The 14,805-nt window shown below is 46.5% G+C and overlaps 1 protein-coding gene across 2 annotated transcripts in view; it reads left to right on the forward strand.

Annotated features, from left to right (window-relative positions):
• Window positions 1–12,589, forward strand: part of Ivd (isovaleryl-CoA dehydrogenase) — a 33,626-nt gene extending 21,037 nt beyond the window's left edge. Inside the window, exons 4-12 of one of the 2 annotated variants that reach the window (XM_008846753.2) lie at window positions 1,212–1,381; window positions 2,621–2,714; window positions 3,123–3,259; window positions 5,027–5,123; window positions 6,707–6,800; window positions 7,320–7,401; window positions 7,932–8,036; window positions 8,137–8,209; window positions 10,956–12,589. In XM_008846753.2, coding sequence (XP_008844975.1) covers window positions 1,212–1,381; window positions 2,621–2,714; window positions 3,123–3,259; window positions 5,027–5,123; window positions 6,707–6,800; window positions 7,320–7,401; window positions 7,932–8,036; window positions 8,137–8,209; window positions 10,956–11,089 — 986 coding nt within the window. In that variant the 3' untranslated portion in view covers window positions 11,090–12,589. The remainder of the gene's footprint in view (window positions 1–1,211; window positions 1,382–2,620; window positions 2,715–3,122; window positions 3,260–5,026; window positions 5,124–6,706; window positions 6,801–7,319; window positions 7,402–7,931; window positions 8,037–8,136; window positions 8,210–10,955) is intronic. The other variant, XM_029570239.1, reaches the window with a different exon arrangement.
• Window positions 12,590–14,805: the final 2,216 nt, after the last annotated feature.

Below are 14,805 nucleotides of genomic sequence, written 5' to 3' on the forward strand. Positions count from 1 at the left end.
AGATACATCTCTTTCAAAAGTGGCTATAAAATTTTTAGGTTTGCTGTTGAATTAATACAGTTATACAGTATTGAACTCAGTATAAACCCTGTAAGACATAAAATTGAATGACTTTTTAACCTTTAAAAAAGATTTCCATTTCATTTTAAAACATGCTGTTTCTTACAGAAAGACTCATTGTTTTTGCTAATAACATGTGTCTCTAATCTGTATGTATCTGATTATTACTAGTCATAGTTGGTTGCACTCAGATCCTTGGCACCTGTGTATGTCTATAAAGTCATCGGGTAGATTACAATGGTAGTGTTTATCACCTCTACTAATTAACATATTGTAAACTTTTATGCTTCCTCCTCAAATATAATTCATTTTTTAAAATTTGTTGATTTTTTGTCTGTATGTATATCACACAGAACATCCCAAACCATCTTATTTATCTATACACCCACTTCCCAGATGGCACCCTCCCATACCCATCCCCAGCCCTTATACTCTGTTATCCCTGCTACTGTCCGCTGTGTTGTCAGCACCCCCAGCCGTTCCACACGACTTGTCCATCCGGTGAATCTAGTCAGCCTATCTAGAGGTCTTTGTTTCAGCAAGGTCACATCTAGCAGCAATCAGTTGTCAATATTCCTTTAGATAAAATTGGGGTCTGCTGTTCATTTTCCCAGTTCTATGTTGGGTTACTATCTAGGAGTCCCTTGGGCCACCCTGACCAACAATTCAAAAGAAGGTATCTCCTATCTGGCATTGTTTCTTGTTATGTAGCCTTTAACTATACATATGGACTCTTAAAAAATTATATTGACCCCTTTAATCTTTGGTTATACCTTCCTTTTGGGTGTTTAAGACCATACAGTTGGCCCAAATAAATCAATTTATTTTTACACTTTTTTTAACCAGTTCTGCGCCTTCTGCAACTTTTGGAAGAGTGAGTACTCAAATTTTTGCCTGTGTTCATCAAGGATGTCTGGGATAAAGGCAGAGTTGGTAGTGATGGTCTGAACCACAGCTCAGCCCACCAGCATCAAGCAGAACCAGTTTTGTGACTTTGCAAGCAGAGTTCTTGGTAACAATCTGCTGGCCTTGCTAGGGGAACTTGGAATGGCTTCCAGGGTGTTTCTTTTCTACTAATTAATACAAAATTCTTGTCAGTGTTCCAATGTAACCTGGCTGCCTTTCTGCTCCTCATATTGCTCCACTCTCAGTTCAGTATGGCGGCTCTGGCCTGGGCTACTTAGAACATGTGCTGGTGATGGAGGAGATATCCCGTGCTTCTGGAGCAGTGGGGCTCAGTTATGGTGCCCACTCCAACCTCTGCATCAACCAGATTGTGCGCAATGGGAACGAGGCACAGAAGGAGAAATACCTTCCCAAGGTAAGGAAATGGTAATGAAGAAACCATTGTCTCGAGACAACCACTACACATGCCCTCTCCCCTTAGTATATGCTAGATGTGTTTTCTGAAACTTGCTGCCATGAATTAAATATTAGTTAGGAAGGAGACTAGAGTTGCTTTAAAATACTTAACTCAAAAAAATTGAAAATGAGCTAGAGAGATGGCTCAATGGTTAAGAGCATTGGCTGCTCTTGCAGAGGACTGGGTTCAGTTCCCAGCACCCACATGGTGGCTTACAACTGTCCGTAACTCCAATTCCAGGGAATTTGATGCCCTCTTCTGGCCTCTAGAGGCATTGCATGACAGGTGTATTTACATACATGCAGGCAAAACAAAATAAAATAAAAATAAATAAATTGCTGGACATGGTGGCACATGCCTTTAATCTCACCACTCATGGGGCAGAGGCAGGTGGACCTCTGTGAGTTCAAGGCCAGTCTGGCCTACTTAGCAAGTTCTAGACCAGGTGGGGCTACAAGGAGACCCTGTCTCAAAAATAAAAATAAATAAATAAAAAAAAAAAAAATTAACTGAAATGGGCAGAACTCAACTCCTGAGTTGGACAACTGGCATTTGGCAAGGAATTTAAGAAACCTTTGACCAGGGATGTGGTGACATGCTGACATGCATATAGTTTGAGCTACTTAGGGGAAAGAAGCAGGAGCATCACTTATATCAAGGAGTTTGATATCAGCCTGGGCAACTTGGCAAGATCCTGTCTCAAAAAAACAAACAGGGGCTGGTGAGATGGCCCAGCAGGTAAAAGCACATGCCACCAAGCTTTATGACCTAAGTTTAATCCCTAGGACCCATGTGGCGAAATGAAAAGAGAGAACCAACTCCTGCAAATTGTCCTCTGCCCTCCACATATACACTGTGCCATGTGCACACACACCAAATAAATACATAAATAGATAGATGATAGATAGATAGATGATAGATAGATAGATAGATAGATAGATAGATAAAATAAAGGCTGGGGGTGGGGCTCAGTGGTAGAGTCTGTGCTTAGCATGTGTGAGATCTTGAGGCCAGTTCCCAGCACTGCCAAAAAAAGAGTGGAAGGGGGTGGGGGGTGAAAGAAAGGCACTTTTATCTGTGTAGATACTGCACTTTCCCTGATGGCCATTTGAGTATGGGCAGGAAGAAGCACTATCAGTGAGCTGCTGCAGGGTGCTTCTAAGGTCCTAACAAGGCTAGTTTTGCTTTTCCTTATAGCTGATCAGTGGTGAGTTTGTTGGAGCCCTGGCCATGAGTGAACCCAATGCTGGCTCTGATGTTGTCTCCATGAGGCTAAAAGCAGAAAAGAAAGGTAAGTCCACATCCAGCTAGGTAGCTGAAAAAGGCAGAGGGGCAGACCATATAGGCGTGAGGGACTAGCAGGTGGGTGGGCTCTGTTGGGTTTCCAGAACTGTTTCTCAACAGAGCACCAGAAGTTCTGTGGACTGAAGTTCTGTGGAGAGATGGCTCAGTGGATAAGAACAAGGCTGCACTTGCAGAGGGCCCAAGTTTGTTTACTTATACCTTATGGTGGCTGACAACCATCCATACCAGTTCCAGGGGATCTGGCATCTGCAAGGCATTGCATGCATGTAGTACACTAACATACGTGCAGGCAAAACATTCATATACATACAAATAAAAAGTTCCCTGAACCATAAACCAACTGAGACAGCCAAGTAGGCTTGAGCAACTAGCCAATGTCCTGTCCTGCCCTTAGGTGATTACTACATCCTAAATGGTAACAAGTTCTGGATCACTAATGGTCCTGATGCTGATGTCCTAATTGTCTATGCAAAGACAGACCTGAATGCCATGCCAGCTTCTCGGGGCATCACAGCCTTTCTCGTGGAGAAGGTAAGGTAGTAAGTAACAGGTAACTCCTTTCAGCTGATCAAGAGTAAGATCTTTGTTCTGCTCCCTGGAGGTGGGGGGTAAGCAGAAAGGAGATTGAAGAAGATGGTCCAAAAGTCAAGTCCAGGTCTGGGGATGTGGTTCAAAGGTAGAGCAGCTACCTAATAAACAAACCCTGGGTTCAATCCCCAGCACTGTAAGACAGAAAAACATGAAGTCCCAGGGAGGCTGGGTCAAGTCTGAAGACAGTAAAGCTGTCCATGAGTCAGGCTGTACATAGTCCAAGAAGAGGAAAAAAGAAGCCACCAATGTTCTCGGTGGGCTGAGCAGAAGCAGTGGGGGAGACTGAGGTGTGGGTGGTGAATGCAGGTGGTGATGGAGAATGCACCTTCCACAGTCTTGACAAGGAGAGCAAGAAGCTAGAACAGGGGTTATAACTAAACTTGGGAGTTCCATTTAAATAACAAAACAAAACAGGAGCTGGGAATGGTGGCACATGCTCGTAATCCTTGCACTTGACAGACAGAAGCAGGAGGATCACTTCAAGTTTGAGGCCAAGCTGGTCTATATAGTGAGTTCCATGCCAACCTAGGGCTACATAACAAGACCCTGTCCAAAAAAGAAAAAGCAAATAAAAGAACAAAAACAGGAAATGGAAAATTTTTCACTATCGATAAAGGGAAAACTGGAGAAATTTTGAGATATGTGAGTCTAGTGAACAGGTGGTGGTGTCACATCATCTGTCTGACGGTGGAGAAAGAGGGCAGGTGCCCTTGAGGCCTGGGAACCCCAGCTGCAGGAGAGGTAGTTGAGAGTTTGAGTTCAAGGTACAAAGGGTAGTAGTGTGTTCCTTGAGTAGTGGAGGAGAGCTGGCTAAGATTGTAGCTAAAAAGGCCTGACTGGGCTGGAGAGACGGCTTAGCAGTTAAGAGCACTTACTGCTCTTACAGGTGACCCAGGTTCAGTTCCCAATGTCATGTTGTACAGCTCATAACTGCTTCTTACTCCAGGATCTAATGCCTTCTTCTGGCCTCCTTCGGCACCTACACACACATACATACATATCTACACGTAAATGAAAATGAAACTTTTCTAAAATTTATTTTTATTATTATTTTTATTTTATGTGTATGAGTGTATTGACTGCCTGTATGTGAGTGCTCCTGTGTCATGCAATGCCACGGAGAAGAGAGCTTCAGATTCCCCTGAAACTGGAGTTAAGGATGGTTCGTAGCTGCCATGTGGGTGCTGGGAATCGAACCCAGGAGCTCTGCAAGAGCAGTCAGTGCTCTAAACCGCTTAGCTATCTCTCCAGCCCCAAAAATAAAATAACTCTTATAAAAGGCGTGACTGAGGGTGGACACCTCCAGGTTGTGGAACACCACTCATCAGCTTGGAGGCAGTAGGAAGCAATGTGTGCCAGAGCACTACTGGGCACTTGGCAACACATATGTATCTGAGTAGTCTGGGTGAAGGCTTGTGGGTGGCTGAAGTTATTCCAAGTGAGACTCCTTTAGGAGCAGAGGAATTGAGTGGGCTGGTGGGAGTGACAGCCCTGAGAGATGGAAGCAAAGTAAGGGAGAGTGAGGAGGGTTAGGGACTGAATGTTTGTTTGTAAAAGAACTGCTGCTCTGAGAACTGGGGTGGATTTGGGAATGGGATGCTGGTATGTGAGGCAGGTATTGGGACCCGATGATAAAGTGGGCCTTCCCTATACTAGGGTCCCCTTTGGGGCAAGTGTAATCAGGGCCTCCTTTGGTTTCCTGTAAAGGGCCTGCCTGGTTTTAGTACTGCCAAGAAGCTAGACAAGCTGGGGATGAGGGGCTCTAACACCTGTGAGCTCATCTTTGAAGACTGCAAAGTCCCTGGTAAGTGTCCTGAGAATGAGGGAGTCCCTCCCTGACCACTTTGCAAGCTGGAAAAACCCATCTCATGAATACAGAAGTTTGCTAGTGTCAGTTCCCCATGGTGTGCAGCTAGACCATAGGCTGGAGTTGTTGGACAGCTGTATGACCTAGCCACCTCTGTTGCTGTATGTTTGACTAAGAGATGAAGGGTGGGGATTCCTCTGTGGGTAACACACCTTGCAAGACGTAAAGGTGAAAAGTAAGGCCTACCCTAGTCCACTGATGTCATTCAGACTTTCTATGCTTGTACAGCCACTGTGAGCTATTCAGACTTTCTGTCACTGTGACCTTAGAGAAAGAATTTGAAAAAGAAAACTTATTTTGGCTCATTGTTTTCCATGTCAGCCTTTGATCCACTGGCTCCATTGCTTCTGGGTCTATGGTGAGACAGAGCATCACAGCAGAAAGGATTAGAGGAGCGGAACTGCTCATCTCATGGAGGCCAGAAAAAGAGAGAGAGTCAGGAAGAGGCCAGGATCTGGGGAGTCTTCAAAGACAGACCCAAGTGGCCAATTTTTCCCAACTGAGCCCTGCCTCTGAAAATTTCAGATATATTGTTTCCCAATAATGCCATCGAATTATAGGTCAGCCCTCATGTTCCAGTCACGTCCCCAACCCTACCTCAGAACACTGTTGCACTAAGAACCAAGCCATCAAAAGCCCATCTGAATAAGCTGACAGAAGCCAGACTCAATGAAGGAGAGAGGCAATTTGATTTCAGTAGGAATATTTTCTCCCCTGAGATGCAGCTGAAAATGTGACACCATGTAGCACATGTGTAGCACTGTGGGAGAGCCAGCTAATACGACCCAGGGCATGGATCTGGTTGCCAGTTAGGATTACTTTGTACATCAGCCATAAACCATCTCTTTCTCTGATAACCCATCATCCCAGAACACAGTGATGGTCAGAAAGAGTCTCTAGAAAGGGGGAATCCATGCAGATCCTTCTTTGTGGAAAGGAAAAAAAACTGAACCAACAATGTTAAAGGCAGGTCAGGGTGTCAAGTTTCTATACTCAGCTTCCTGCCTGTACCTCCCAAGTCCATACAGTGTCCTAGCTTACTAGGAGGACAGGTGCTCAGCAGCTTCTGTTGCCTGAATGCCCGTCTCCAGACAAAACAGCTTTCATGGACACTGCTGGGAGGTAACACTGGACTAGAGCAGGCAACCTAGGGACAAGTAGTTCTGATTTCTATATAAGTAGAAATCAAATATAGAGAAGCAAGGAGGGAAGACTTCTAAACCAATCAGCTTTTCTTCTTTCCCATCCTAGGGAGTCCAGAGTAAGAAGGGAAAGATCTAACAACTTGGGGCTTTATATGTAGTGTTGTGGATGTTGTGGGGTCCTGAAAGCTCCCCTTTTGACTGGAAGTTGCAAAGTTGATCTTTTTCTCTCACTTGGAATCCTGGCTGAAGGTCAAGTAACATACTTTTATTCCTTCTGTGAGAGCCACATTATCAAACCTAGTACCTTCTATAAAAGTACCTTTTATAAAAGGCTGTGGGCAGCCCTTTCTCTCTGACCAGCATTTATACCTGCAGCTGTTAACATCCTGGGCCATGAGAGTAAGGGCGTGTACATACTGATGAGTGGGCTGGACCTGGAGCGCCTGGTGCTGGCAGGTGGTCCCCTTGGGTAAGTGTGATGTTTCATGAGGAAACTGGGGAACCTCTCTCTGGATGAGTGTGAGACTTGGAGGACCTGAGTTCTTCAGGCTTCCTTGTCAGGTTAACAGCCTTGCCCTGGGGGTAGCACAAAGGGAGCTGCCTCCTAGCCTGTCCTTTCTCCTGGAGAATCTCCTCCCACATTTAATTTCTTCACACTGAAGAGAAATGTCATTAGGTGACAGATGAGATCTGAGGAGCAGTTCTGCTTATAAGTTAATGTGACCGTGAAGCAAGAGGCCCAGGCTCTGGCACCTGGCTACTGCAGCGGTCATGCCACACCCACCCCTGGGGTTAGGAAGGTGCACAGGAGCTGGACAGGCAGTACTGTAGGGTGACAGAAATTTCTCAGGCCCCTTGCTTTCTCCCCGAGACTTCAGTTGTTTAGTCACCCCCTCTGCCCCCGCCATTCTTTCAGTCCCCTGGCATTCCCCCTTCCCCCAGATTGGACAATGACACACTTCCACAGTGTCTTTCTTCTTTCCCATAGGCTCATGCAGGCTGTCCTGGACCACACCATTCCCTATTTGCACGTGAGGGAAGCCTTTGGCCAGAAGATTGGCCACTTTCAGGTGAATACTTGATGAAATTTCCTCTTTTGTTGGGTTAATAAGAAAGTGGTCATGGATTGTGGGACATTTATTGTCCTTCTCTAGCATAGTGATTTTGAATGGCTGAAAAGCATCTGCTTCCACATTCAGCCTGGCTTTGTTTTCAGAAAGTCCATCACATTGTCCTACCCAAGATGAATGAACTAGACATTGTAAGGCCTCAGAGGAAAGCATGCAAGCTGAGGGAGCTTAGGAGAAGAGAGCTGCATTGCTAGTCAGACCCTTCTGGCTGGAGGAGGACTAAGGAAGCTAGTGAGGGTGTGGCAGAGGGTACCTTGAGGATGATGTCGCTAAGACATAGTGCAGCATCCATGCAGGAGGCAGCTCTCTGGCCTCATCCCCTAGAGCTGTTTCCATTGCTGTCATCCTAGGCAAGTTTGGGCTCTTCTCTGCCCCTGCTTCTCCATCCCTGACTGTCTAGTTGTCCTTTGCCACTCACATGCTTTTGGTAGTGTCCTATCATGTTGACTTGTGACCTCCCTCGTGCCTAGCTGATGCAGGGGAAGATGGCCGACATGTACACCCGCCTCATGGCGTGTCGACAGTACGTCTACAATGTTGCCAAGGCCTGTGATGAGGGCCACTGCACTGCCAAGGTAAGGGCCAATTCCTGGGTAGGGAGCGGTGGGAAAGCAGGTCATCCACTGGGACCTGCACCTACATGCTTACCCTGCTAAGCTGAGCTTCATCCCACAGGACTGTGCTGGTGTGATTCTCTACTCAGCCGAGTGTGCCACACAAGTAGCCCTGGATGGCATTCAGTGTTTAGGTGAGTGGCTCACCCCCTGCCCCCACTCCCTACTTCTGGGGTTTCTTTTCACTCCTCACTCTGCTTAAGGTAGAATCAACCGTGCTGGCACCTCTCTGGGCTCTGTCTGCCCCAGTTCAGAGGAAAGAAAAAAAGCAAATGAGAAAACCAAAGGCTGTAAGCTGGCCCTCTCATCCTCCCTGCCTGGTCTGTGATCACTAAGAAATGGAGAGAGAGATGTCTCAGGTAGAGCAGCCCCATTTCAGTGTTGGCCAGTGGTAAAGGGCACAGACTCCAGCCACAGGCTTAGGTTGTTGTTGTTGTTGTTGTTATTATTATTATTATTATTATTATTATTATTATTATTTTGGTCTTTTTGAGGCAGGGTCACCCTGTAGCCCCAGCTGGCCTAGAACTCACTATGTATACCAGGTTGGCCTAGAACTCACAGATCTGCCTGCCTCTGCCTCCCTAGTGCTGGGATTAAAGGCATGCACCACCACGCCCAGCTTCATTTTTATGTATTCGTGTATACTGCCTGCATATATATATAAATGCACCCATGTCATGCAATGCCCACAGAGATCAGAAGAGGGCATCAGATCCCCTGGAATTGGAGTTATGAAAAGTTGTTAGCTGCCATGTGGGTACCATGATTCAAACCCAGGTCTTCTGCAAGAACAGCCAGTGCTCTTAGCTGCTGAGCCATCTCTTTAGCCCCTACTTTGAACTTATAATTCTCCTGCTTCCACCTCCTGAGTGCTGGGATTACAGGCGTGTACCACCATGCCTGGTTTATGAAGTGCTGGGGCTTGAATCCAGGACTTGCTAGGTAGACACCTCCAGCCAAGCTACACTCGGCTCCAGGTGCTGCACTTCTTTGCCTGGCGTCCCCAGCACTCTGGACAGTCTTCTAAACTAGTCCTGTGCCTGCCCTACCCCCAGTAAGGTGCACTACTACCCTTGTTTCTCATTAATCAGTCCTTCCTCCCATACAGTCTGTTCCCTTCTCTACAGTCTGTTTCCCATTTCTCTACAGCCTGTTCTTCATTTCTCTACAATCTGTTCTCTGTGTTTCAGGAATCTTCTGGGTTCTGCCAATCTCCAATCAAAGATACTCAGAAAAAGCTGGGTGTGAGAGTGCATACCTATAACCCCAGCACTTGGGAAACAGGCACAGGATGTCATGAGTTTGAGACCAGCCTAGGCTACATAGTAACTTCTTGGCCAACCTGGGTTGCAGTGAAACCCTGTCTCAAAAAAAAAGGCTAGGGCTGTAGTTAGTTGGTGGTGTGCTTGCCTAGTATGCACAAAGCTAACACCTAGCACTGCATAGACCAGGTGTTGTAGCACACACATGTAATCTCAGCACTCAAAGAGTTAGAGGCAAGAGGTTCAGAAGTTCAAGGTCATATTTGAGTACATAGTGAGTTGGAGCCCAGCCTATAATACATGAGACTGTCTCAAACAGAAATCATGGACAGAAGGAAAGAAGGAACAGACATATTCAGAAAAGAAAATTAACACCTGGGTTGGGGGTAGTCACCACTGCAAAAACCAAAAGGAGGGTTAGCAAGATGGCTCAGTGGGTAAAGGTGCTCCAAGCCTGACAACCTGAGTTCATCCCCAGCCCCCACATGGTGGAAGGAGAGAGCTGGCTCCCATGAGCTGTCCTCTGTCTTCACATGTGTGCCATGACACACATACATTCACAAACACACACACACACTAAAAAAATTTTTTGTTCAAGGAAAAAAACTGTATCAGAGCTGAACATATACTGCTCTTACTCCCTAAACAATGCAGTATAACAGCTATTTAAAGGACATTAACGTTACATTAGAAATTATGAGGAAAGTAAACTAGATATATCTAAAATATGAACTGAGGTGCTCTTACTCCCTAAACAATGCAGTATAACAGCTATTTAAAGGACATTAACGTTACATTAGAAATTATGAGGAAAGTAAACTAGATATATCTAAAATATGAACTGAGGTTGTAATTTGATGATAGGCATTTGCCTAACATGTGTGAGGTCCTGTGTTCAATCCCCAGCAGAGAGAGGCAAAGATGGAGATTAAGAATGGGGAAGGTGGGATGGAGAGCTAGCTCCAGCAATTGGAACTGGCTGTTCTTGCAGAGGACCCGGGTTCAATTCCCAGCACCCACAAGGGAACTCACACCTGTCTATAACTCCAGTTCCAGGGGATCTGATGCCCTCTTAGATGCATACAGGCAAAACACTCATACACATAAATATAAATAAATAATTTTTTTAAAAATTAAAAGAGAGGGCTAGAGAGATGGCTCAGTGATTAAGAGCATTCATTGGCTCCTCTTGCAGAGGACCCAGGTTCGATCCCCAGCACCCACATGGCTGTTAACAGCTGTCTATAACTCCAATTCCAGGAGATCTGATGTCCTCTTCTGACCTCTGAGGGCACTGCACTACATGAGTACACTTACATACATGCAGTCAATACACTCATACCATAAAATAAAAATAATAAATAAAATATTTTTAAAGAAAAGTTTAAAAGGAGGGGGGAAGGCTATTGGGAGGGTGTACATAGGTTAGAAATGTACATAAGTTATATGCAAATACAATGCCATTTTATCATAAGAAACTTGCTTTATAATAAGGACGTGCTGGAAAACAATACCCAAAGATACTGAGGGATGACTCCTTGGGCTTCTGTTTGCTTTCCTCGCTTTGCCCCCGTCCTTCACTTGTCTTTCTCATCTCCCTACATCTGGTTTGCAGGTGGCAATGGCTACATCAATGATTTCCCCATGGGCCGCTTTCTTCGAGATGCCAAATTGTATGAGATCGGGGCAGGGACCAGCGAGGTGAGGCGACTGGTCATCGGCAGAGCTTTCAACACAGACTTCCACTAGCCCCAAGACCCATCACCCCTTGGTCCCAGCACCTAGAGGCCTTTCTTTGGAAGCAGAGACATGGCAGCCCTCTAACCTGTCTAAGGCAGGCTCTGCTGCTCAGCTGCCCTTCTTGCCCCAGCCCTCTGGCCCATGTGAGGTTGAATTCTCCACGCCAGCTGCCAAGTACTGTGGGCCTCATAACCACACCAGTCAACCAGCCAGCCAGGAAAGCTTAAAATGGACTGAAGGAAGGACATTGTTTTTTCTGGGGCTTGTTGGGAGGGCTTCAGTGTCTCTGTGCCATTGCTGTCCAACCTCTGACCTGATGCTTCTACCTCTGGTGGCATGTGAGGGTATGCAGGCACCCAACTTCTTTCCTGGGCAAGCCTCTGGCAGGAAGCCCTCTCTGTTCCAGTGTAACAAAAGTGTTGCCCCCTTCCATTTACTTAAACTTAGTGGTCTCTTTTTTGGGGGAAAGGCAAAAAGCTTGCCCTCATTAGCTGTCTCCCAGGGCATTGCTCCCTAAAACGCTAGAATGCCTATGTGGTGGAGCCCATGAAGGGGCAGAGTCCATGGTGCAGTGTGCTTGTGGATGGCATGCTTGTGGAGGATTGGCTCGTGCTAGCATCCTTGTGTACCCCTGAGCCCTTCTGCAGCACTCTGTCACAAGCTAGTGCTGGGCCTGGCCATGTGACCTTCTACAGCTGACTAAGCAACAGGCACAGGCCCTGCCCTAGCTAGTCTGGGTCGCCTGGCTCAACTCCAGTCACAGCTGCCTGTATACATTTCTCTAGATACCTTATGGCTAATTTTGTTATAACTGTACAGAGGCTGCTGCCATTTTGTATTAAACACATTACAACGGAAACCCATCTGGTCCTAAAGCAGTGTTTTAGAGAAGTGAGGTACTTTGGCTCCTGCCCTCTGTCTGCATTCTTGTGTGTCCTTGAAGACTGCCTGACCCATGTCCATTTCCCGCCCTCCAACCTGCTCTTTAGTAATAGGACAGGAACTTAATAAAACCCTTAGTACACAGGAAGTCTGAAACTCAAATCTCCCAGTCACTTTCTTCCCTTGGTGATGAGACCGAACCCAGGGCCTTGGGCACTGTACCACTGAACTACTACCTCCCTCTCCCCCCATCAACTTCTCCATGATTTTATTTTGGTCTCCCTATGTATCCCAGGCTGGCTTTGAGCTCTAGCTCCTCCTTCCTCCATCTCCTGCATGCTGAGATTACAGGCATGAACCACCATGTCCCGCCTAGTGATTGCTTTAAAGGAAAGAATTGAGAGGCTGAAGAGATGGCTCAGTGGTTAAGAGCACTGACTACTCTTGGAGAAGACCCAGTTTCAATTCCCAACACCCACGTGGTGGTTAACAACCATCCATAACTCCAGTTCCGGGGAATCCGACGCCCTCTTCTGACCTCTTCAGGCATTGCAGGACACAGGTGTACCTATCTACATGTACATAACACACATCAAATTTTAAAATATAATAAAAAAATTTTATTTATTTATTTTATAAGTGTATTGCCTGCATGTGAGTGCACCTGTGTCATGCAATGCTGCGGAGATCAGAAGAGGGCTTTGGATTCCCCTGGAACTGGAGTTAAGGATGGTTTGTAGCTGCCATGTGGGTGCTGGGAATTGAACCCAGGTCCTCTGCAAGAGCAGTCAGTGCTCCCAACCGCTGAGCCACCTCTCCAGCCCCTAAAATATTTTTTTTTAAAAGGAAAGAAAGGCTGGGTGTGGTGGTGCACGTCTTTAATCCCAGCACTTGGGAGGCAGAGGCAGGCGGATCTCTGTGGGTTAGAGGCCAGCCTGGTCTACATGGTGAGTTCCAGAACAGCTGGGGCTACAGGGAGACCCTGTCTCAAAAAGACAAGAATGAAGTGAGTTCAGCATGAAACTAGAACCATGTAAATTTCTGGAGGCCATCCCCAAGAGTTGTTTTTGAGGCAGGGGCTCTCTGTATAGTGCAGGCTAGCCTAGAACTCAGACTCCTCCTGCCTCTGCTCCTAATTGCCAAGAGCACCACCACACCTGGCACATCTCCAAAGGTTTTGTTGTTGTTGTTGTTTGTTTTGTTTTTATGTCAGGACAATTTGACTTTTTCAGTCTCAGAACTAGAGCTAGGATCCAGATGTGCTAGCACAGATGTATCCCGAGAATTCCAGCCTAGGACCACACAGCATCCTAGGTGGAACATAGTCTGAGAGGAATGCACCTGGAGTGCTCCCCTCTCTCCCAGTTCCCCAAAGTCAAACTGCTTTCTTGGCAGAGCCTGGTCCTACCTCTTGGTCCTGGCCTATAGCCAAATGCTGTTCCCAACCTGAGACTTGAAACAGTTGGCGTTAGCTCCTCACCAACCCCAGTCCAAAGAGGTCAGGGCTGTCCCTTAACTTTCCCATCTTGCACCATACTGTGTTGATGAATGGAACAGAAATGATGATCAGCTAAGACAATTAGCTGGAATGACTCACTGGAGATGTTCAGAATGCAGCAAGAGGGCTCTGTGGGTAAAGGCTCTTGCCGGACAACCTGATTTTGAACCCTGAAAGGAGAGAAGTGACTCTGACAAATTGTCTTCCAACTAAAGCATGTGTGCTATGGTATGTTTACTGGTGTGTGCAAGTACACACGCACACATACACAGAGTAAATAAACATTTTTAAAACTTTTCAATGCAGCAGAATTTAATGTGTCATCCAGCCAGTGTCTGCTGGAGCTCTGCCAACTTAGGGTAAATCTTCCAGAGGTTCAAGTGTTAGGACCTTAATCTCAGTCATATATGCTAATGGTATTTGGAGGTAGGACCTTCATGACATTAATGGCCCTTATAAGAGGGAGTCTTACACTAGTATGCCTGCTCTGTTGTGTGAGGTCCTCTACCTTATGCACCAAAAACACTTGAGAAGTGGGTGCCATGCTTTTGGATATCTAGCCTCCAGCACTTGGAGCTAAATTTCTATGAATTATTCTGGGGTATTCAGCTATAGCAATAGAAAACTGGCTAATAAAAAATACGACTGTTCTGATCTTTTTTTGTGTACACAGGAGAAATGCTGTGTGTGGGGTTTTTTGTTTTGTTTTGTTTTGTTTTGTTTTTGGTCTTTTTGAGACAGGGTCTCCAACATAAAGTATGGTGACAAGTAAATTCAGAATCTGGTAACAAGTAAATTCAGAAGCCTGGGTCCCTCCCGCCCCAGACCTAATCTCACCTACGGAGTAACACAGGCCATGGCAAAGTTTTACAACAACCCTTCCAGGGCCTGGGGAAGGTTGCTCTCAACGACTTGAATCTTAACCCTACAATCCAGTGATAATCCCTTACATGGGTATCATTTCACACATTGGCTCCTTCCCTGATTTTTGCGGGAGGCAAGGTTGCTTAAGGACCAGAAATGTTAGTTTCTGGCGCCCCCAGACCTTGGGACTGTGGGTGAGCTGGCCACGCCCCGACTCCGGAGAGGCTGGGTGAAGCCAGAGATGGTGGAAAGCCACGGCTTGCAGCATTAAGAAAAATCACCTGCCGAGATAGGAGCTGGGACCCTCGGACCTGGGTGGGCATTAGTCCCGGCCCGCAGCTTACGCTAGGTGCTGGGCGCTCCCTGTCTTCCTCCTCCTCCAAAGCCCCGCGGGCCACAGAGCGGGCGTCTAACTCGCGGGACCTGCTCCGGAGCTGCATGGAGCTCGCATGACACCTGCCGGCCGCTTGCGGTGTTGCAG

Source organism: Nannospalax galili, unplaced genomic scaffold (genome assembly GCF_000622305.1).
Source record: "Nannospalax galili isolate Female #2095 unplaced genomic scaffold, S.galili_v1.0 scaffold342, whole genome shotgun sequence".
NCBI lineage: Eukaryota > Metazoa > Chordata > Mammalia > Rodentia > Spalacidae > Nannospalax > Nannospalax galili.